This window comes from Rhinoraja longicauda, chromosome 2 (genome assembly GCF_053455715.1).
Source record: "Rhinoraja longicauda isolate Sanriku21f chromosome 2, sRhiLon1.1, whole genome shotgun sequence".
NCBI lineage: Eukaryota > Metazoa > Chordata > Chondrichthyes > Rajiformes > Arhynchobatidae > Rhinoraja > Rhinoraja longicauda.
In genome coordinates, this window is record NC_135954.1 from 80,060,048 (window position 1) to 80,084,851 (window position 24,804).

The window sequence follows — 24,804 nt, forward strand, 5'->3', positions numbered from 1 at the left end:
GTGCAAGTTGTTTTACACAGAGAGTGGGTGAGGGCCTGGAATGCACTGCCAGGGTTGGTAGTAGAGGCAGATACGATAGTGGTGTTTTAAAGGCGTTTGGATAGGCTCATGGAAGTGCAGGGAATGGAGGAAAATGGATCATGTGCAGGCAGATGAGATTACTTTAACTTGGCATCATGTTTAGCACAAATATTGTGGCCCGTTCCTGTGCTGTACCGTTCGGTGTGAACATCTTGGCTCATAACCATGAATCAAAACGTCACCCATTCCTTCTCTCCGGAGATGTTGCCTGTCCACTGAGCTACTCCAGCTTTTTGTGTCTATCTTCGGTTTAAACCAGCATCTGCAGTTCCTTCTTACACATCCTATGTGAAATTCAGTTGTGTTCTTCGAAATGATAACATATTTTTTTGTGTTTGGCCAAACTGAATATGGACCGTAGAGGAAAAAACAGTGGAATCCTTGGAACCTGGAACTTCCAATATACTGTAGATAAGTTACAAATGCATTTGGTTAAAAAGCAGCCCCCCCCCCCCCCCCCCCCCCCCCAGGACAGTGATCTCCGGATTACTCCCAGTGCAAGTGCTACTGAGGAATAAGGCTGATGAACTTAGAGCATGGATAAGTATGTGCGACTGGGATATTGTAGCTGCTATGAAAACCTAGCTAAGATAGGGACAGGACGGGCAGCTTAATGTTCCAGAGTATATGCTACAGGAGAGATAGAGGTGGGAGTAATTAGCTTTAAAATAGTTATGGATAAAGAAAGAGCATGCCCGCGAGCTAAGATTCGGAATTGGGCAATGCCAACTTTGACAGGAAGTGACTGTTTCCATGCTGTACGATTCTATGACAAAACCTAATTTGAATATAAAGAAACAAGTAGATCAATGGTTCAATGGTTCTTTCTTGTCACGTGTGCACAGCACAGTGAAATGCTTTTGCACAATCCAAAAATTCAGTCGCCATATTTTGGCGATTGAAATGAACTGACATGTACAGACCTGAGATTATGTTTTACTTAGGTGGTTGTAATATTTTTGTTTTGATTCTTACATTTGGAGGATTGTTTTTTTCTTAATTCATAGCAAATTAAAATCCTAAAATAAAGTTGATTTGTTTTGAATGTTATTATTTTGGGGAAATTTGAGAATTTACTTCACAATTGCAATACTTTCAAACCAACTGCTTGTGAACCCAATCTATCTGACTGAAACACAGGTTGGGTTTGGCCTTTCTCAGCTAGTTACAATGGTATTGATTGAATGTTGGCTTGTTTTCCACATGCTGCACCTGTCTGAGAATGTGCAAGCATAAAGTCACTTTGCTTTAACAATCATACTGTATTTTGGAGGAAGCAAAAACCTGCAAACAATTGTGTCACAGCATGCCAGCTGAAGTTATTAAATTAATGTTTTCTTCCCTCTACATAGGTTGCTATACAACAATTTATTGTCCCTCATGGGCCAGCATTTCCCAGGAATGACAAAAGTGCAGATTGTGTTCCTTATTTTCCTCCTTGATGTTTCTGTTTTAAGAATAAATTAATGGATAACACAGCACTATCACGGCCTGGCTGCTCAAATGCACATCTGTTTTTCAGGAATTCAGGCCCTTTTTCTAAGAAGTAACAGAGAAAACACAAATGCATTCAGAAAAATAATCAAAGTCGAAGGATGGATTTTGTGTCATATAAATTCTTTTAGATATATTATTTCCCTTGCACTTTCGTGCAGATCATTTTCTGAATGGCCATTGCCAATTTTTAAATTCATGGAAAAATCATATCGCAGTGCTAAATATATTGTGATTTTCTGCTTATCCTCTTACTCCACATTCTGTTGAACGACGATATTGTTTAAGATCATGTGGAATGTAACTACTATGGACACTTCGCCGGGAGATCCCGCAAGTCAGTGAGGGAAATGAGCGTGAGATGTTGCAACCAAAGTGGTGCCTCAGCCATGGAAACTGACGCATCAGTTATCAATCAGCTCGATTAAATTTAAAATCAAAACCACAGTATCCGCAACTGTTTACAAAATTCTTCTTGTTTTGAAATTTATTATTAACATCTAAGTGTAATTCGCAGCTGCGTTGATTCGGATAACTTCAATGCTCCTTCTGTGAACAAATCTGCAAATTCAACCTCTCATAAATCCTCCCATTATCTTAATTTCACACAAATTATTCTATTTTTACATGGATACATAACGTTTCAGGTCACAAGCCTTCTTAAGACAAATTCTGGTGGAGGGGATGGGGGGAAGGAGAGAAACCTGAAAGGGAGATGAAGACAGGACAAAGCTTTGGAAGTGATAGGTGGATACAGGTGAGGGTTTTTTTTTTGATCGGCAGATGATTGGACGAAGGCCAGAGATGAAAAGGATAGTTACCTAAAATTGGAGAGTTCAGTGTTCAGACAGTTGGCTGTAAGTTGGTTGTAAGTAGAAGATGAGGTGCTGTTTTCATGTGGCCTCACTCCGGAAATGGAGGAGGCCAAGGACAGAAAGGTCAGTGTGCAAATGCCAAGCTCTGTTGTGGCCCCCACCTCAGTTTCAGCCTTCTCAAAAATCAATCTGAAGAAGGGTCCTGATCGCAAAAAAGTCACAGCCATATTTTCCAGAGATGCTGCCTGACCCACTGAGTTACTCCAGCACTTTGTGGGGTTTTTTTTAGCATTCCTGGGAACATTTACTGCACCCTCACCAAAGCCTCTTCATCATTCTTGGAATAGGGGACCAATACTGCACGCAATACTCTTAATGCGGCCAAACAAAAAATCAAGAATTCGGAAACTTGCCAATACAAGACAGAAAGTAGTGGTGGATGGGTATTTTTCAGACTGGAAGCCCAAAGTAAGTGGTGTACCACAGGAATCGGGGCAGTTATTTGTTCTTTGTAATATATATGCATGACTTGGATGAGAACATTTGCGGTTTGATAAGGAAATTTGCAAATGGCACGAAACATTCTGAACATTCAGCGGGTCCTGGATCAACTGGAAGGTTAGGTGGAACAGTGTCATTTGAAATTTAATCCTGACAAGTGTGAAAAAATTACCTTGGGGAGGTTAAATTCTGGTTGGACGTACAGAGCAAATGCAGACACCTTAGGAACAATGAAGTACAGAGCAAACTTGAGATGCAAGTCCATAGTTCCCTGAAAATGGCAACACAGGTAGTTAGGTTAAGGAAGGCAGTTGATATGCTTGCCTTCTCAGTAGTTAGTATAGTTTGGTATCAGATTTGGGATATCATGATTAATTAGACTGCACATGGTGTATCGTGTCCAGTTCTGGTTGCCACATTACAGGATATGGTAGCAACAGAGGGAGTGCAGAAGAGATTTGTGAGAATGCATTGGTTTATTATTGTACCGAGATTCAATGGGAAATTTTGCTTACCAGTTTTTTGGATAAACTTTGATAAAGTTTGGATAAAGTTTGGATAAACTTTGCCTATCCAGTTAAATCATACCACATTCAGGTCATACACAAGTATAGCAGGTAGTGCAAACAAAAAAAATACCAGAGTGCAGAATGTAGTGATAAGCATTACAGCATTACACTTACAGACAAGAGGTGTGCAATGAGGTAGGTTGGAAGATCAGGTACCTTGGAGGTGGGAGGACCATTCAGTAGTCTGATTACAGTGGGGAAGATGTTATTCCTGAATCTGTTGGTACAAGCTTTCAAGCTTTAGTATCTTCTTTCCAATGGCAGAGGGATGGACCTTGGTGAAAAAGGTGCTTGACCATTTTGGCTGCTTTCCTGAAGCAGTGTGAGTGTCAATGGAGTCAATGATGGGGAGTCTAGTCTGTGTGATGGACTGGGCTACATCCACAACTCTCTGCAATTTTGTGCAACTTTAGGGAGACTCAGATCAATGTGGCCGAGAGAAAACAGTGCTGGTAAAACCTGTTCCTGTCTTGACGTTAAGCCTGTGTATGGAACTCCAAGTGTCAGGTGATTGTTCCATTATCCAGTGAACAGTCATCAGATCCATCCTGTTTGGTTTCAAAGGTAACACGTGGAACATGTGTCAAACACAGCTTTTTAAGTGTTTGGTATTTGAGTAAACTACATAATGGTTATAGTAACTAATCAGCTCTAATTCTACTGCACATATCGACATTACAAAGAAAGTTCATTTTACCAATGAAAGGCCACCAACTGTGTGGCCAATTTGCGTTCACTAGATTTTTAATGTGCATATTTTATTTTAGAAATATAAGACTTTGTCTTACCAAAATGAACAGCAACAGGGCTGTTTGCTCGACTAGGTACTTCATTGAAAAAAAAGCAAACTGTGGATGTTGTAAATCTTAAAAAAAGAAATAGTTGTAAATACACAGCAGGTCAAGCTGTGAGAGAGAAAATAGTGTTAATATTTTTGATCATAATAGTACTGACCACTCCTCTTTCAACAGAGATTGTACCTGGCTTGTTGAATATTTCCAGCATTGTTTAGTTTAGTTTTTTCAGTTTAGTTTGGAGATACAGCGTGGAAACAGGTCCTTTGGCCTACTGAGTCCGCACCGACCATCAATCACCCAGTACACTAGTTGTATCCCACACTCAAGGGACAATTTACAGAAGTCAATTAACCTACAAACCTGCACGTCTTTGGAATGTGGGAAGAAACGGGAGCACCTGGAGAAAACCCACATGGTCACAGGGAGAATGTGTAAACTCCACACAGACAGCACTCATAGTCAGGATCGAACAAGTGTCTCTGGCGCTGCAAGGCAGCAACTCTACTGCTGCGCCACTGTGCTGACCAATTGTTATTTTATTTCAGATTTATGACAATTGCAATATCTTTTATCTCACAGATCTGGCATTGTTTTCTTTTCTCATCTACAATATATCTCCTAGTTCCAACTCTACCAGATGCTGGATAACTCATGGGGAGGGCATGAGAATGGGTTTAGGAGGGAGGGATAGATCAGCGATGTTTGAATGGCAGAGTAGACTTGATGGGCCAAATGGCCTAATTCTGCTCCTTTCACATGATCTTATGAAACATATGAGTTAGCAAACCTTTAACACTTTCATCTACTGGGGATTTCCAGCATTTTCTGTATTAGAAATGTGATTGTGCTGGTTTATTATGTTTGATGGTTTTAGTGCATTTTCTTTCTTGGATATACATATGTTAACAAATCTAAAAATTAACAGGACAAACCAAAATAATAGTGAAGCATGCCTGTACTGCAAACAGCCAGGGTAAATAGCATGGCTCGTGAACAGCATGTATGCAACCGAGGCAGGGAAATATCAACAGAGTTCAAGAAAGTGTCACAATCAGCCCATGTAAAATGAGTAGTAGAAATATTCTGCAGGTCAGGCAGCATCTGTGGAGAGAGAGTTAATGTTTCGGATTTATAATCCTCTATAAGAACTGGGGCATGTTAGAAGGCAAGCAGTAAACGAGAGTGGAGGGAAGATGACATGCAAGTGAGAGAAGGTGATGAGGAATTGACAATTGCAAATGCTCCATTCCCAGTCTGACCTTTCTGTCATGGGCCTCCTCCAGTGCCATAGTGAGGCCCACCGGAAATTGGAGGGACAGCGCCTCATATTTCGCCTGGGCAGCTTGCAGCCCAGTGGTATGAACATTGACTTCTCCAACTTTAGATAGTTCCTCTGTCCCTCTCTTCCCCTCCCCCTTCCCAGATCTCCCACTGTCTTTCTGTCTCCACTTATATCTTTCCTTTGTCCCGCCCCCCTGACATCAGTCTGAAGAAGGGTCTCGACCCGAAACGTCACCCATTCCTTCTCTTCTGAGATGCTGCCTGACCTGCTGAGTTACTCCAGCATTTTGTGAATAAATACCTGTAAATAGAAGGAGATGAGTGAGCGCAATGGAGAGGGAGTAAAAGAAACGTTATTGCAACTGTGTGATTTCTAAACTAGTTGCTGGATATCTGCAGGTCAGGTGCTAAAATGTTAAAACTATTCATTGTTTCTTGAATCATTGTTCTCATTACATCCTGCGATCTAGACTTATGTTGTGTATTGAGACATGCATGCTCTCGAGGTTGATGGGATTAATACATAAGGTTGCCCACTGGTCAGTATGAACAGTTTGGGCCAAATGGTGTGCGATATAATTCTACGATTCTATTTTTCTCCAACAATGCAAACTCTGTCTCAAAGCAGTTCTGGCACACTATTCTACTTCATCTTTCACTATATTCCGTGTTCCAACAGAAACTTTAAGTCTCCTCAAAATGTGTGGGAAGGAACTGCTGGTTTAGCTGTTTTACACCGATGATAGACCAAACATTCTGGAGTAACTCAGCAGGTCAAGCAGCATCTCAGGTGAAAAGGAATAGGTGGCATTTCGGGTCTGCAGAAGGGTCTCAATCTATTCCTTTTCTCCAGAGATGCAGCCTGACCCGCTGAGTTACTCCAGCATTTTGTTTCTATCTTCAGTCTCATCAATTTCGACAGTATTTTTCGTTAGTGATGTGAATTACTCTAAATTCTACATGGATTGAATTTACGAGGCACAACACTGTCACCACTATTTAGAATTTGATAAATAATTTGACCTTGTTTCAGCTATGCTGTTTGTGGTAACTGTGAAAGCAATATGAGATCCGGTCTGAGGAAGAGTCACCTGTCCGTTCCCTCCAGGAGTAGAATTAGGCCATTCAACACATCAAGTCTCCCCTGCCCTTCAATCATGGCTGATCTATCTCTTCCTCTGATCCCCATTCTCCCGCCTTCTCCCCACAACCTCTGACACATTGTGAGGTACACAACTGAAGATGTGTCAAGTCAAGTCAATTTTATTTGTATAGCACATTTAAAAACAACCCACGTTGACCAAAGTGCTGTACATCTGATTAGGCACGCAAACAGTTCACAGCGCCTCCTCAATGAGCCTCAAACGCTAGGGAGTAGAAATAGGTTTTGAGCCTGGACTTAAAGGAGTCGATGGAGGGGGCAGTTCTGATGGGGAGAGGGATGCTGTTCCACATGTGTGTCTGAATGGTAGCAACATTACCTAGTAGTCACCCCCAAGAACAACACCAGTCAATTGTAGTGCAAACCTTAGGGATTGTAACATCTAGTCCTACTAATCAATCCAATGCTAAAAGTGGAGTGAGTGGTCACAGTGATTCAATATTATAATGCAATGAATACAATGAAGTGATCGGTCCGCATTAACGCAACTGATCTCCCGGTGGCCCAGCACTTTAACTCCCCCTCCCATTCCCAGTCTGACCTCTCTGTCATGGGCCTCCTCCAGTGCCATAGTGAGGCCCGCCGGAAATTGGAGGAGCAGCACCTCATATTTCGCCTGGGCAGTTTGCGGCCCGGTGGTATGAACGTCGACTTCTCCAACTTCAGATAGTTCCTCTGTCCCTCCCTTCCCCTCCTCCTTCCCAGATCTCCCTCTATCTTCCTGTCTCCACCTATATCCTTCCTTTGTCCCACCCCCGACATCAGTCTGAAGAAGGGTCTCGACCCGAAACGTCACCCATTCCTTCTCTCCCGAGATGCTGCCTGACCTGCTGAGTTACTCCAGCATTTTGTGAATAAAACAATGAAGTGATCATATGTGTTAGAGATCACATCAATTAGTTGAAGAAAACATATACTTGCTAATTGTGATAACATTGAAACTGAATGATTCTGAGCTGAGACATTGACAGCTCCTTAAAATTGGGGTATTTAGTTTCAGAGTCGTTTTCTGGAGAAATACCACAGCCATTATTTAGAATGTAAAGTGTTTGTTGGACTTCATCTTTATCTAAGAGGCTAATCAAGGGACGGGCTGGGGCTGTAATGTGCTTCATTATCCAAATGACAGGTTGTTTTTCTGCTATTAAAGTTTGGAAAAGAAAGTTGCTAACGTTAATGGTATGAATACTGTTATTAAAATCAAAACTGAAAATGATCATCTTGCAGACTACAGAACTGGTGGAAGAGTTTACATATGCCTGACTATGTAAGCAGAAACCAAAAGGATTGGCAGGAGTTGCAGTCATGTCACTCGACACTGGTCTAACATAACACTGAAAGAGACTTAAGTCTCCTTCACTAATATAGAAGGTTTTCATATCATCTTTTTTTTTTCAAACTAATAGGTGTTTTAATGAATGGATTAGCCTGGAAGATGAAGAAGAAAAATGTGTCTGTAACCCCAAGCAATTCATTTGCAAACAAATATCATCCATGCTCTCTCAGTCTTTGTCTGGCCTTCAGAGATAAGATTTTTTTCCCCCAGTAGGAAATACAAAGCATTGAAGCACCAGATCCCTGATAATCCAAACAGCAGGCCCTGAGGCATTTTCCAATATGAGATGTTGGCAGTGAATTGAGACATTCAAGCTTATTCCCACAGTTAAGCCTTTTACTGACCTTATCAGGTGCTATCTCCCCACCAGCCCCTTGAATAAGGTAAGATATCAATGCACTAAAAAGCCCAAAATAGCAACAGAATTTCCTCTAAAGATACTGCCATGTTAGAAGTAAAGATGGATGGTAGAACTAGATAAAATTGTCTTCCTTATGAAGTAATCACCCTTCAATAGTTTGGAGTAACTCAGTGGGTCAGGCAGCATCTCTGGAGAAAAGGAACAGGTGACCAAACGCAGGCTCGGCGATCGTTTCGCTCAACACCTTTGCTCAGTCCGCCTTAACCATCCTGATCACCCCGGTGGCTCAGCACTTCAACTCCCCCTCCCACTCCCAGTCTGACCTTTCTGTCATGGGCCTCTTCCATTGTCGTAGTGAGGCCCACCGCAAATTGGAGGAACAGCATCTCATATTTCGCTTGGGCAGTATGAACGTTGATTTCTCCAGCTTCAGATAGTTCCTCTGTCCCTCTCTTTCCCCTCCCCCTTCCCAGTTCTGTCTTCCTGTCTCCAACTACATCCTATCTTTGTCCCCCCCCCTCCCCTGACATCAGTCTGAAGAAGGGTCTCGACCCGAAACGTCACCCTTTCCTTCACTCCTGAGATGCTGCCTGACCCACTGAGTTACTCCAGCATTTTGTGTCTAGCTGAAAATTATTTAAACTGTTTAATAGATTGGATGTACCTTCGGTTCATGTCACCTTCAGTGCTGTTCAGGTATTCCAACAAATGATTCATTGTTTTCCATAAAAGAAGAATTACAATTTTAAATGCTGAGACTGATATTGCTGTAAATATTGAAACAGAAAACAAATTGTAAGGCAGCAGATCCAAAAGAATTCTGCAGGGCTTCAATTGAAATAAATTGGAGGTTGTGTGCTACTGAGGATTTCTCTGTGAGCTTCACTTGGAACTGCATAGAAACCTATATGTTGGCCTCCATTTTCTCTAAAAACATCCCAGACTCAGTCTGAGCATTGTGCAGGGTGACTTGGAGAGTTTTGAGACAATGATCAGCTTTTGTCTACAAATAATCACACTGTCACATTGTAAAGAGTAGAGCCATGCTTTTTTAAAAAAGGACGCGTTGTCGCAGTTTGTAACAAATCTCTTTTTGTCTCACAGCTGTTTTGAATTTGTTATAGTTGTTTCATAAGTTTCACCTTTAGATCTCCATAGAATGTAACATTCCTCCCGTATAATATAAGCAACCATTGATCCATGGTTTCTGAGGGCTTTGTTTTCCAGGATTAGTGTTGAGAAAAGTTATAAGGTTCAACAAAGGTTGGGATCAATGGATCTGGGAATGCGTTCAGAGAATGCTTTCAATTGAAAATTGAGACAGGAAATAGGTGGCACATGTATTACAACACCAGCTTTCACTTCTTGCACTCCTGTGAAACCAGCTGAAACTGGTGGGATTAAGAGTCTCTTCAATTTGCTGGGTATTAGTTTGATGTCAAATGTTTTCAGGCACTCTGCCGATTCTTCCCACTTCATTTCTCCTTTGTCTCTGCTGCCCACACACTCCCTCATTTTCTTCATCTGGTTAAAAAGTTTGGCTAAAAAAATGGCTGCAGTAATTTTTTTATTATTTTATTTCCCCAGGGAGTTTGTATGGCAGTTGATAGCCACGGAGCAGTGGGAATTGCAATCCTCGCTTCCAAGATGACAGTAAAGGTGTAGCGAGGTATTGCAGATGCTGGTTTATACCGAAGACATAGAAACATAGAAACATAGAAAATAGGTGCAGGAGTAGGCCATTCGGCCCTTCGAGCCTGCACCGCCATTCAATATGATCATGGCTGATCATCCAGCTCAGTAGCCTGTACCTGCCTTCTCTCCATACCCCCCTGATCCCTTTAGCAAAAAGGGACACATCTAACTCTCTCTTAAATATAGCCAATGAACTGGCCTCAACTACCTTCTGTGGCAGAGAATTCCACAGACTCACCACTCTCTGTGTGAAGAAATGTTTTCTCATCTCGGTCCTAAAAGACTTCCCCCTTATCCTTAAGCTGTGACCCCTGGTTCTGGACTCCCCCAACATCGGGAACAATCTTCCCGCATCTAGCCTCTCCCCCTTAAGAATTTTATATGTTTCTATAAGATCCCCCCATAGTTTTCTAAATTCCAGCGAGTACAAGCCCAGTCTATCCAGTCTTTCCTCATATGTAAGTCCCGCCATCCCAGGGATCAATCTGGTGAACCTTCTCTGTACTCCCTCTAAGGCAAGAACGTCTTTCCTCAGGTTAGGAGACCAAAACTGCACACAATACTCCAGGTGCGGTCTCACCAAGGCCCTGTACAACTGCAACAGAACCTCCCTGCTCCTAAACTCAAATCCTCTTACTATGAATGCCAACATACCATTCGCTTTCTTCACTGCCTGCTGCACCTGCATGCTTGCTTTCAATGACTGGTGCACCATGACACCCAGGTCACGTTGCATCTCCCCTTCTCCCAATCGGTCACCATTCAGGTAATACTCTGCTTTCCTGTTCTTGCCGCCAAAGTGGATAACCTCACATTTATCCACATTATATTGCATCTGCCATGCATTTGCCCACTCGCCTAATCTATCCAAGTCACTCTGCAGCCTCCTAGCATCCTCCTCGCAGCTAACACTGCCACCCAGCTTCGTGTCATCCGCAAACGTAGAGATGTTGCATTCAATTCCCTCGTCCAAATCATTAATATACACTGTAAATAACTGGGGACCCAGCACTGAGCCTTGCGGTACCCCACTAGTCACTGCCTGCCATTCCGAAAAGACAGACACGAAAGGTTGGAGCAACTCAACGAGTCGGGCAGCATCTCTGAAGAAAAGGAAAAGGTGATGATTCGGGTCGAGACTCGAAACATTACATATTCCTTTTCTCCAGAGATGCTGCCTGAACCGCAGGAGTGAAATGATGGCGTGGCCAGGTTGATGTGGATCCATGATGATGCTGGCTGCCAGTTTGCAAAAGCGCCTGCTCGAGATCCCTTCAGTGGTGGGGATGTCAGTACCTGTGGTGAACTGGGCAGTATTCACCAATTTTTGTAATCTCCCTTCATCCTGGACGTTCAAGTTGCCAAACCAGGCCATGATGCAACCAGTCACTGGTGTGTTCATTCGTACAGCTCCAGAAGTTTAGAAATACAACATGAAAACAGACCCTTGGGCTCAAGCATCGATCACCCAGTCACACTCGTTCTAAGTTATCCCAGTTTCTTTCCCAAAAGAGGGCCAATTAACTTATAAACTTGCACATCTTTGGGATGCGGCAGGAAACCCCGCAGTCACGAGGAAAATGTACAAACTCCAGACAGACAATACCAGAGGTCAGAAATGAACCTGGTTCTCTGGCGCTGTGAGGCAGCAGTGCTACTAGTTGCACCACTGTGCTGCCTGTAAACACTTTAAAGCCTACATCATTGTTATCGGACTAATACCCAGCAAATTGTGGAAACTTTAAGCTCACACTTAAGTGTTGGTTTTCGTGGTATTATCAGGTTTACTAATTTATATACAGTCAATAGATTTTGTTTGCTTCTGCTGTAGAACACATATTTGTCATCAGAATTGCCATTTGTAATATGATATGAGCCCATTGGTTGTGAAGTGTAGATGAAAAACCCAGGCTGCCAGCAGAGTGAATATCACGGACAAAATCTTTACCTGCTTCCGACTTGGTTTTGGAGCATTTTGTCACTACCGTTATTGTGAAAAAGGAGAGGTGCTAAAAATAAGGTTGAAACCCAGACCCGAGGAATAGGTGTCTGAGTAGTAATTTTAGGAAGGAATATACAACCTCTCCCTCAATGTCAGCAAGACAAAGAAGATTGCGATTGACTTTGGGAAGCGAAGCAGTACACAACTCCCCCGAACTAGAGATGGTCGGAAGCTTCAAATTGCTAGGAACAAATATCACCAGCAATTTGTCCTGGACCAGCCACATTAAAGAGGTGGCCAAGAAACCACACCAATGCCACTACTCCTTTGGGAGGCTGAGGAAGTTTGGTATGTCCCCAACAACCCTCACCACTGCTACAGATGTGTCATTGAAAGCATTTTATTGGGATGCATCACAGCCTGGTTTGGGAATTGCTCCATCCAAGACCACAAGAAAATGCAGGGGGTTGTGGACGCAGCGCAGACCTTCACACAAACCATCCTCCCTCCCTTCTATTGACTCCATCTTCACTTCATGCTGACTCGGCAAGGACACCAGCATAATCAAGGATCAGCCTCACCTCGGTCACCCCCTCTTCTCCCCTTTCCCATCAGGCGCGAGGTATAAAAGTATGAAAATGCATATCTTCAGATTCATGGACAGTTTCATCCCAGCTGTTATCAGGTAACTGAACGGTCCTCTCATCAGCTGGAGTGTGGTCCTGATCTCACATCTACCTCACAGGAGACCTTTAAACTAATCAGACCTTATGCTATTTCAATGTTACATTTTGCCCTTCATCTGTTATCAGTGCACTGTGGATGGATTGATTGTATTCATGTATAGTATTTTCTTTGACTGGATAGCTTGCATCGGAAGCATGAGGTGCACTGTACACATGATAATGGTAAATTACACTAAACTGGTGATTAAAAATAATAATTGTCCTATTTCAAAATACCTTAGAAAATAAAACACCAGTCTGCAGGATAAAGCTGGTTAGAGAAACTTCATCAGACTACACTTGGCAATGAATAAACAGTGCCCTCCATAATGTTTGTGCCCTCCATAACAGCTTGTTTTCAAAGTTACTGATTTCCATTCCACTCAAATGAGCAAGTTCTACATTTGCAGATAATCACTCCATAATTTGCAGATAATCACTCCATAACCGCTGAAGATGAAAGTCTACTCCAATATCACAACTGCTTTCCCTACCAGTCATAAAATAATCACAGACTAAGGATATAATTCAGTTTATCCATACATTGCACACCCAATTGGCTCTTTTATGATTCAAAAGTTTTGGCTTGTGCTGCTCAACCTACAGATCCATTACAGTGCCCTCCATAATGTTTGGGACAAAGACCCATCATTTATTTATTTGCCTCTGTACTCCACAATTTGAGATTTGTAATAGAAAAAATCACATGTGGTTAATGTGCACATTGTCAGATTTTAATAAAGGCCATTTTTATACATTTTGGTTTCACCATGTAGAAATTACAGCTGTGTTTATACATAGTCCCCCCATTTCAGGGCACCATAATGTTTGGGACTCATGGCTCCACAAGTGTTTGTAATTGCTCAGGTGTGTTTAAATGCCTCCTTAATGCAGGTTATAAGAGAGCTCTCAGCACCCAGTCTTTCCTCCAGTCTTTCCATCACATTTGGAAACTTTTATTGCTGTTTATCAACATGAGGACCAAAGTTGTGCCATTGAAAGTCAAAGAAGCCATTATGAGACTGAGAAACAAGAATAAAACTGTTAGACATCAGCCAAACCTTAGGCTTACCAAAATCAACTGTTTGGAACATCATTAAGAAGAAAGAGAGCATCGTTGAACTTACTAATCGCAAAAGGACTGGCAGGCCAAGGAAGACCTCCACAGCTGATGACAGAAGAATTCTCTCTATAGTAAAGAAAGATCCCCAAACACCTGTCCGACGGATCAGAAACACTCTTCAGGAGTCAGGTGTGGATTTGTCAATGACCACTGTCAGCAGAAGACTTCATGAACAGAAATACAGAGGCTACACTGCAAGATGCAAACCACTGGTTAGCCAGAAAAATAGGATGGCCAGGTTACAGTTTGCCAAGAACTACTTAAAAGAGAATCCACAGCTCTGGAAAAAAGGTCTTGTGGACAGATGAGACGAAGATTAACTTATATCAGCATGATGGCAAGAGGAAAGTATGGAGGAGAAAAGGAACTGCCCAAGATCCAAAGCATACCACCTAATCTGTGAAACATGGTGGTGGGGGTGTTATGGCTTGGGCAGGTATAGCTGATGAAGGCACTGGCTCACTTCTCTTCATTGATGATACAACTGCTGATGGTAGTAGCATAATGAATTCTGAAGTGTATAGACACATCCTATCTGCTCAAGTTCAAACAAATGCCTCAAAAATCATTGGCTGGAGGTTCATTCTACAGCAAGACAATGATCCCAAACATACTGCTAAAGCAACAAAGGAGTTTTTCAAAGCTAAAAAATGGTCAATTCCTAAGTGGCCAAGTCAATCACCCGATCTGAACCCAATTGAGCATGTCTTATATATGCTGAAGAGAAAACTGAAGGGGACTAGCCCCCAAAACAAGCATAAGCTAAAAGATGGATGCAATACAGGCCTCTCAGAGCATCACCAGAGAGGACGCCCAGCAACTGGTAATGTCCATGAATCGCAGACTTCAAGCAGTTACTGCATGCAAAGGATATGCAACAAATACTAAACATGACTACTTTTTCATTTTCATGACATTGCTGTGTCCCAAGTAAAGTGATTATCTGCAAATGTAGAACTTGCTCATTTGAGTGGAATGGAAATCAGTAACTTTGAAAACAAGCTGTTACCTACTTTTCTCTTGCTCAGTTCCACCCCTCACTTCTGCATCGTGGCTCCCCCCCCCCCCCCCCCTTGATGCTCTTAGTCCTGATGCAGTTTCATCAGAAAAATCAACAATTTCTTGACTTGCTAAATTAATCCAGCCATTTTTTCTTTTGCTTAATTAAGCTTAATGTCTGTAATTAGGAAAGTTTTGGAAGCTATTAAAAGACACCATGGAAAATAATCATGATAATCAAGTAAAGTTAGCATGGCTTCGTGAATCAAAACCATATTTGATTCAGGGAGCATTAATGTTCAGGAATGTGGAACTGGCATTTATGAGGATAGACACAAAATGCTGGAGTAACTCACCGGGGACAGGCAACATCTCTGGAGAAAAGGATTAGGTGATGTGTCCGGTCGAGACCCTTCAGACTGAGAGTCATTTATGAGTTTGGGGGAGGAGAAGATATTGGGATATGACCTGGGGCAAGAGTGGAAGGGGTAGGGACAAGCAAATCGCAAACGGGGAAAGTCTGCGTTGGAATTGGGACCAGCATAATTGCTGGTGTGGATGGGGAGTGAGGTCAGAATTAGAAAAGACTAGACCAAGTGGACCTGTTGGGCCCAAACCTCTCCTGCATTGGTGCAGCACCCTCTACTCCCCCCTCCCATTTACCCCCCACCCCCCATCTCCCTCCCCCTCCCTCCCTCCCCTCCCCCTCCCTTCCCCTCCCCTCCCCTCCCCCCAACATCCCCCTCAACCCCCCTTATCGCTCCTCCCACCTCCATCCCTCCACTCTCTCCCTCCAACTCCCTCCCCCCTCCCTCCCTTGGAGATAGATTTAAACTTTAAAATGTGAATAACTTTAAAAATATAACACCGATTTCAATGAAACTTCTTCCATTAGTACCAAAGGGACAACGGTGAGTCAGGTGGGCCTAAAATTGTCGCGCTATCATGTACTGTTTTGGCTGTAGTTCAGGAACAAACAAACAAGAGTTTTAGTATATAGATAACATGGAGTGGGATTGGGATCACGATCAGGACAGGCAGAATGGATATTGTGTTCAGGGGAATCAGGATTGGGACTGGAAGAATCTGCAGGATGATGGAAATTCTAGAGTCAGGAATGAAATGGGTGGATTTCGGGGAAAGGGTCAGGGGAATGGGTTGGATATGGGGAGGCAGTGATAATGCAGGGTGGCAGTCTAGTGCGGGATGATGGGGGAATACAGGGATAAATGTAAAAAGTTAATCTGCCTTTTAAGGCTTTCAAGACTGGAGTTGTGGTAATAAAATCTTCTTGTCCCAAGAGAACCCATCATTGGTCCATATTGCTCTTCAATGTTCTGAAGAGAGGGGTGAAAAGGATATCTGCCCTGGGCGTGTAAGAAAATAACTGCAGATGCTGGTACAAATCAAAGGTATTTATTTCACAAAATGCTGGAGTAACTCAGCAGGTCAGGCAGCATCTCAGGAGAGAAGGAATCTGAAGAAGGGTCTGAGTAGAGGGTGCTGCACCAATGCAGTCTGAAGAAGGGTCTCAACCCGAAACGTCACCCATTCCTTCTCTCCCGAGATGCTGCCTGACCTGCTGAGTTACTCCAGCATTTTGTGAATAAAAGGAATCTGCCCTAGGTGTGCTGAATTGTACTTCCAGCCTGAATATAGTTGCTAGTGTGTTAAATTTTAGTATAAACACCGTTTAATTCCATAATGCTGATAAAAGATGTTTTGTAGTTAAATTTCTCAGTGGATCAAGATGCATCCCAAGCTCGGTGACACCCCCTTGTTGTTTCCCCTCCTTATCTGGTTCTGGGACAAATGGCCGCTGTTGCCGGATTACAATCTGATTTGACAGTATGACCGCACTCATATTTTCCAATTTGCTGCTTGTAAATTTACGATGATGCAGTTGGGGGATATGGTCATTTCCTGGCTAAAGGACTGGGGGCAGGTGGGGGTTGTGAAAGGAAACTGAAATTGAGTAATTGTTAGTGCAACGTTCAGGTACAATTCCTGAAATATGACTTTTTAAGATTGATCTGATACATTAATATCCATGGCATGCGTATAATGATGAGGCAATGTTAGATAAGACTAAATATGTAGAAAAGCACTTTGAACACACTGAAGCAATGTTAAGGTTAAACTGAGTGCCAAGTGATGTCTTTCTACCAGGATTCAAGGGTTTTCCCAGCGCTGTGATAGAAGGCCACCATCAACCCCTACCTATCACTCCCAGGAACTAGGGATGGTGGGAATGCAAACTGGTCAGTAATTCAGCACGTGATCCCTACCCCCATCAGTATTTAATACACAAAGCAGACAGGGAGGTGCCACACTAGACCCGACAGAGCTGTGATAGGGACGCTGCAGTTTAGCACCCTTTTTAAGCAGCATCGTGCAGGAAAATCTAGGTCTTAAAGTCAGCCAATGTTCTGAGGTCAAAAAACTACTCAAGAGCTGAACTGCTAAGTTACACATAAATCTCCATTTGGCTTTTAAACAGCATTTAAATGCAGCATCGAATGCAGGTTCTGGTAGCCGGGCATCGTGTTAAATCTTTCTGCCCACTTGAACAAATGGGACATTATATCATTTGATGAATAATTGGACTGGAATTAATTTTCGAGGATGCAGAGATCCACTGGCAAGCTCCGCCTGTTACATTAGTTAGAAAATAACAGAAACATTTGGTTTTACAAAAAACCTTTCTGTCAATTTTGCAAATGTAGTTTTAATAGTGGTACCAAAATTCATAAAATAATGTTCCACAGGTCCGAGCATTTTGAGGATATGTTCAGCTGGACACTATTCCAAGTATCATTTGAACTGGAGATATTGGTATTCTCCTTTCTCCAATATGCACTTAGAATCTTTTCATGAGAAGGCAAAGGCGTACGTGGGTCAAATATTTATGTGAAAACTTAGAAGTGATACATGTTTCCTGCACTAAGTAAATCAGTTGCTGCTGCCATTTCTGGAGAGGTGATGGACAGATGGAACAGCTATTAAATTACAACACCCGCATTATTGGCCTCCTGGGACTTTATTAAAAAGTGGAATTAAATGAAACCTAGTTTGAACCAATCTCTGTTTATTTAAAAATAACCTGACTGCTCGGGCTTTTAAGCAATGATTGATGGCGCAGAAATCATTAAATAAACTTTTAAGAGTAATTTTATGAATTCATGCTCCAAAGGTGGAACGGTATCCACCGGGAATACATACCAGTTTTTAGTGTCAGCTTAGGGTCAGAAGTCAAATGGAACTTGGCTGCAGAGGTCAACAAATATAGCAGAGTTTTCTGTCTGAAAATCCCTATTCATGAAATTAACTTTTCCCCCCCCCATTATTACCCTGCATGGAGTTGTGAAGAATTCCGATTCTCACTAAAATGCATCGGTCATGTTGGTACTTCAATGATGTTTTAAATTTTAAAATGTAGTTTACGTTTTCCTGTAACCATCCAACAGATGCTGCTTTGCTGGGGTGGATATATGGGCTAATACACAGCAACATAGCTTTTACACTTCATAAATTCAGATTCTTACCCAGTTTGTTCGGAGAATGGAGCTGAGAAGTGTTTTTTACATATTAATATTTACAATTGTCTCGCACACCAAGAACAGTCATAATAACCAGCCAGTGGAGCATAGTGGCTGGGACAGTACTGAGTGGAGATGGACAAGGAGAGAGAGGGTGGAGGGGAGCCTAGGGGGGTGGTAGGGGTGCTGAGAAGAGACATATGCCTTGAGAAAGCATGGCTCATATCAATCTTCATTGTCAACATTAAACTGTCACTGCGGGGATTTTTTTTAATTCAAAATTTTTGAATGTCTATTTTAAAATAATTGAAGGGGCATGCAAAATGTTAGTTAGAGCAAACAGCTGTAAACGTTGGTCTTTATGCAGAAAAATGTAACTGCTTCGCTGTGGGACAGAATGTGCAAATAAATCTGTTGATGGCTTTTGAAAGGCTTGAGTGCATCAAGACAGTGTACAAAATTGAGTGAATTTACAATGGCTTTTATCAGACATTTTCTGGCAATCCATCAGTATAGGTTTTAGAGTTTTCCAAACCAAGCTACTGAGATATCCACACAGGTGGAATTTGGTTTCCTCTCTGTGGAATCTGCACAGTATTAACACTGACTTAATTCCAGAAAGCTGGATGCAGATTCACAAAAGCCAAAGCTTGGGAATGTGCAGATATCTGCAGGGGCACAGCCAGATTTTAACTACTTGAAACAGCACAGCTGTTGTGTCTGCTGCCCAGGCCTAAGCTAGGTCATGTAGTATAACGTCCACCTTCCTCAGCCACTGATTCATGGAATCATTTTGCTTGCATCAACTTTCCCAAGTAAATTGATCTTTACATTGCTTACATTCTCGTCAGTTCCCAAGGATATTTGCAGTTTTGTTGAAGAGTTCTGGATTTGTCAATTATGGGCCATAACTCTCAGTGACCTTTCATGGCCATGACTGATGGCAGGCTTCAGCCAATCAATCCGAGGATCATTTTATTACGCTGGTCTTTCTGAGGATGGATTCCATGGTACTGGTGTGAAGGAAGGTGTGACTGCCGAGAACGTTGCAGTCCAAGTGAGTATTTTGATCATAAGATCATGTGATAGGAGCAGAATTAGGCCATTTGGCACATCAAGTCTATTCCACCATTCAATCATGGCTGATCTATCTCTCCCTCCTAACCCCATCCTCCTCTCTTCTCCCCATAGCCTCTCACACCCCTACTAATCAAGAAAATGATTATGAAAAATGCCTGAAAATGAGGTCCGGGACCCCCACCACCCAGCACTGTCTCTCTCAGGAAGCAATAGGTGCAACATTTTGCGAACTATAAATAAAATAAAGTATTTTGTTTACAAAGCATTTTGGGACACTTTAGAGCACTTATCACAGACTAAGTACTTCTGAAGTATGGTATTCTGGATTTGTAAGAAAAATGGCATTCAATCAGTGGACAGCAAGATCCCACCAGCAGCTCTGTGATAAGGAACAGATTCAAGGCCAGAGATGGGACCATGCCTAGACGTACACAGCAAATTGGTCAGAGTTGTGGAGAAGTGGTTTTCATGTAGATACAATGTCCAATGGATCACAGTGAAAAATGGTGCAATTGCTAGGTCTATTGATGCACCACGTTCCTTAAGTATGCAGTGTGAATGAGAACTGCTAGAGTGCATTTGAAACATCTAATGACAAGATGTGTATGGGGCACCGATGAGGACATATATAGTGACAGCAGATGTAGACCGCCAGGGGGAGCAATGAAGTACCTGAGGTCCCTATCCAACAAAAGTATACACTGAGTTACCAATTTCCCCAATATTTGAGAGGGGAATCCATTGTTGCTTACGGCACCATGTTCTTCCGCAACTATACTGTTGAGGGTCACTCTTTCACGGAGCATTCCAGAGGGCTGTTTGCCTTTGCCTAGGAGCTCCTGTCCTAGTCAAGTACCCATTGTTTCATTCTCATATGTTCCAGCAGCAACTTTGAACACGTGCTGCATGTTTGTCCTTATGACTTCTTGTATTGCTTAGCCTCTCTTTTAGGCATATGGGAAGCATGTTGACAAGGGCATGATAACACTTCTGCATGGGAGAAGAGACCCACTCAAGACCTCTCTTTAACACCTCCTCTGAAAGATGTCACCTGCATTCATTCTGTGCAACCTTCCGACCCTGATGCAAATCTATTCTCAACTGAAGTGTGGGTGACACTTACATCAAGTTTTAATTTAGAGACTCAGTTATTAAGCTGTGTTCCAAAAAAATTGCTTTCCCAAGCAAATTGATCTTGTATCTAAATAATTGCACTATACACGGCAAAAACATTTATTACACATTGTAACATGGATTTTCTTTCATGGAGCAATCTAGAAGTTACACCAAAGCAATAGCCACTCTACCAATGATAAATAACTTGAACATCAATAACTGGGGCTAAAGGAAAGCCAGATCCACGGTATATATATTTTTTAGTAAAATTTAAGATGAAAAGTTTTGACATTTTTGAGAACCAATAGTTGGAAGCTTTTTCAAAATATAGTGAGTGATTTACTTTGAGTTGATTTATAATTTAAGTTGATTCATTATTAATGACATAAGGAACAATTGCAAGGATTATAATATCTGAAAGGATAAGTCATCTAAATGATACCTGATATCATGACCAATGTCTGGAAAATATAATCTTTCAACAATCAGGAGCAAAATCAAATATTCCGGTTCATATAACTATCCAATCTGTCTCTTTGGGTATTTTATTATGGCAAATTTAATATTTTGATCTCATTTCCTATACCAAGCAATCCAACGTGGATAGAGGATTGGAAACACATTCTGAACATTTGTTTAACGTAAACCTTGTGTTGCTGAGGTTATTTTTTTAATTTTAAATTGCACAATGGCATTTCAATACCCACACTTTTGTGGAGAGGTGACATGTTTAGATTCAATGAAAGTAAGAGATACCATGCAATCCTCAGTAAATCAAGTTCTGAGAAACTTCGAAAGAACGATTAATCATAAAACATTAACCCATAATTATTTAAATCATTGTTATTCAAAGGTTAGATAACAGGAAAACTGGGTCACTTTGGTTCCATTCCTTAGATCCATAATACAAGCACTGTATCAGAATTATCACCAGACTTTAAACTTTTCCAATTGAATCACGTACTAGCTGAGATTCCACCCTCCCCCCGATTCAGGAGCCTTATCGCCCCGAAACAAAGGGCCTGACCGCCGGCTACGGGAGTCAACATCATCCCGTAAACGGAAGGCTCGAGGCACCCGACCGTGGGAGGACAAAGAAGGGAAAAGATTGAATTTGTTTTCGCCTTCCATCACAGTGAGGAATGTGGAGGAGTCACTGTGGTGGATGTTTATGTTGAAATGAATTTTGTGTGTTCTGTTGCTTTTAATTGGTATGACTGTGGTAAAACAAATTCCTCGTAAGTTGCAAAACATACTTGGCTAATAAAGTATGATTATGATTATGATTTTAGAACCATCCAGTAAACATTAGACAGGTATAAGATCAGTCCACGATACCGATGGTGTTGGGTCTGAGGTGGAGTGAACAAATATGTAACATTTGGATTAAAATTTCAAACACAGCAGGGAAGGATTTTTGTTTAGCATTGTAAGTGCAAGGTTTTAAATAAATGCAACTTAACCAAAATCTGTTCTTTGAATTTTACTGGTAAACATCTTTTGTACCCTTTCCAAAGCCTCTACATCCTTCCTGTAATGAAGGGACCAGAACTTTTTTTACAAATACTAAATTCCAATCCACTCATTAAAATATATGCTTTAACAAGTTGTTGAGCATTTATGGTGGGAACAATTCTCTCAACTATCCATCTGCCTCAGCAGATTTACCTTCCATCTGTTTGATAATGGTGATATTATTGTTATTGAAATCAGCTCCACACTACCATTCGGATGGTGGTTACTGCAGGAAAGATGTTTGGGCTGCCTGGTTCTTTTTAGATATTCCCCTGTTTGCTTCCACTGCAGGTCTCTGAGTTCTGAGATTGCGAATGAGTCATCTGCAGGATCCAATGTCTGCTCTTGGTGAGGCAGGCAGTGTTTGGGTAGCTTGGAATATGGTGAACTCCAGTCTGTGTGGACCTCCCAGTGCGCTTGTCATAGAATCACAAGTTTCTAGGTATCAAGCCCGTGTGTCCCTGGAGAGGGAGCATGCCACGTTCATGGGGACTCTGCAGACTTTCTGTGAACACAGGTCACCGCGGGTGCTCGAGTACGTCGTGGATACGGCTGACAATATTGTAATCTGATGGTCGATGTTTGCAAACTGCATGAATAGCAGTTTTGATTTATACAGTACTTTGTAAAAGAGCTGGATAGAGCTCGTAAGGATAGCAGAGTCAGGGGGAATGGGGAGAAGGCAGGAACGGGGTACAGATTGAGAATGATCAGCCATGATCACATTGAATGGTCGTGCTGGCTCGAAGGGCCGAATGGCCTACTCCTGCACCTATTGTCTATTGTCTATACCGCAAATTTATAATAAATGCACATTGTTAAGGTAAAATTAAAGGTGCTGGGTCCCTGTCTATATCCCATGGAATCCACAAAGCCATTGACTCCTTCATGTTTAAGGGGTCATACTGAGCAGTTGGTGAACAGGAATTTTATTGATGATGTTGTTATTTCAAGGGGACCTTCGAGGACATCCTCATTGTGTTTTTTGGTCTTGGAAATATCTTGGCACTGTGGTGTTCCCTTTGGGTTGTAGTCCTTTGATTACTGCCTCAATTGCAACCTGTCATTCATAGAAAAGAATCAGTCGCTTGAATGAAAAGTCTTCTTCCGGTATTACTTCGGGGCACTACAGAAATCAGGGATAAATAAATTTGATAGTGACATTGGAGAACAAGGCAAACGGAAAGCAACTGAAATCGAGGTATGAGTAATGTCAAATATAGGCTAAAGTGCCATGTAATTAATTTGTGAAAGGAATAATAACCGAGATGATCAAAGTAAGGGTATCGGTCTGCATTGATGGTTGGCACACTGATTATAATTAATAAAGTATGCGATTATAATTAATGGAGTATGAGTAAGTTTGTTGAATGTGTTGGAAAAGCAAAAGGGGCAGGGATCGCAGGTGAAATGTTATTTAAAATATCACTGTTGGGAACAAGATCAACAAAATGTACATTTACATGTACATTTGTTCAGTTGCTGAAAGGGAATTATTTACCTCAGAGTTCAAATTCTTTGCAACTCTTTTTTAATGCCAATGATTTGTTAACAATCTTAATTTTTTTTTGTAGAGCATGGACAAACTTCACGAATCCGTGAAGCAAGGAGCCTCAATCATCGAATCATTGATAAAACAACGAAGCCCTGCACTAATTGGACAGCTCTTTGTGGTATGAAAGCAGTCATTAACTTAAAGTCACGGATGTTGTGACATCTGAAGGAACATACTGCCCTCTGATGATGACAATGTAAAGCTGCAGATATCCTCCCTCATGGTTTATCAACAGATGACCAGGAAATACAGAACTACAGATTGAAATCAGTGTGAAAATTACGAAAATCAACAAAAAAGGATCGACTTAATTGTAATTTCTTAGATTGTTCTTAAATAAATCTTAAATAATCATTACTGGTGCTCAATCTAAGAATCAGTTATGATACTGTCAATCCTTTCCTAATATTTGCTTATTTTGACGTATTAAGCTATTCTACCTCTTGAGCTCATGTGATCTCAACATTGTTTCTCATTAATAATGTCTTAATAATAACTATAATTAATTAACAATATTAATATTACTGCTATTGGTTGTAATAACAATTATTAATTATGATTAATTAACAAAACAATAATGATTAATTATTCTCTTATTAGTAATAGTTTATTATTCCATTGATTTCTTGTTCATTGTTTCTTTGCACATCAGTATCAAAACAGACAAGAAAGTTTGCTCTATATCTGCCCAGAGAGGATCAGATGGAAGAGCAAAGAAGAGCTATGGAGAATAGTTAGTCAAGACCGGAAGAAAAAATAAGGGAAGGAACAAAGTTTAAGAAAAAGTTCAACACAGTGGGTGGAAAACAATGGTGGAGTAGAGAGGAATGGGGCAGTTGTTCAACAAACAATAACATCCACACAAGACAGCTATTGATTCTCAATTTAGAACCAAAAATGGGCCAATGTGAACATGGAAATGGATGATTGTTCCGAGGAATGACAATCTATGTAAGAATGAAGCTTTCTGGAAAGTTGATTTTAATAATTCTGGAAAGAAACTTTCCCAATTTTTATGGATTTTTATTGTATTCTTTTTATTGCCTCCTTTAAAAAAAATGTTAACACAAAATTCCTAGATATTCACAGGAATTTGCTTGGATGCGTTTATGAGGACA

General features: G+C 41.4%; 1 protein-coding gene across 3 annotated transcripts in view; it reads left to right on the top strand.

Moving 5' to 3' along the window:
- The window catches only part of crppa (CDP-L-ribitol pyrophosphorylase A), a 189,207-nt gene extending 165,012 nt beyond the window's left edge, over window positions 1-24,195 (top strand). Inside the window, exon 9 of one of the 3 annotated variants that reach the window (XM_078428894.1) lies at window positions 23,706-24,195. In XM_078428894.1, the coding sequence (XP_078285020.1) occupies window positions 23,706-23,810 (105 nt within the window). In that variant the 3' untranslated portion in view covers window positions 23,811-24,195. The remainder of the gene's footprint in view (window positions 1-23,705) is intronic. The other 2 variants (XM_078428877.1, XM_078428886.1) reach the window with 2 other exon arrangements.
- Window positions 24,196-24,804: the final 609 nt, after the last annotated feature.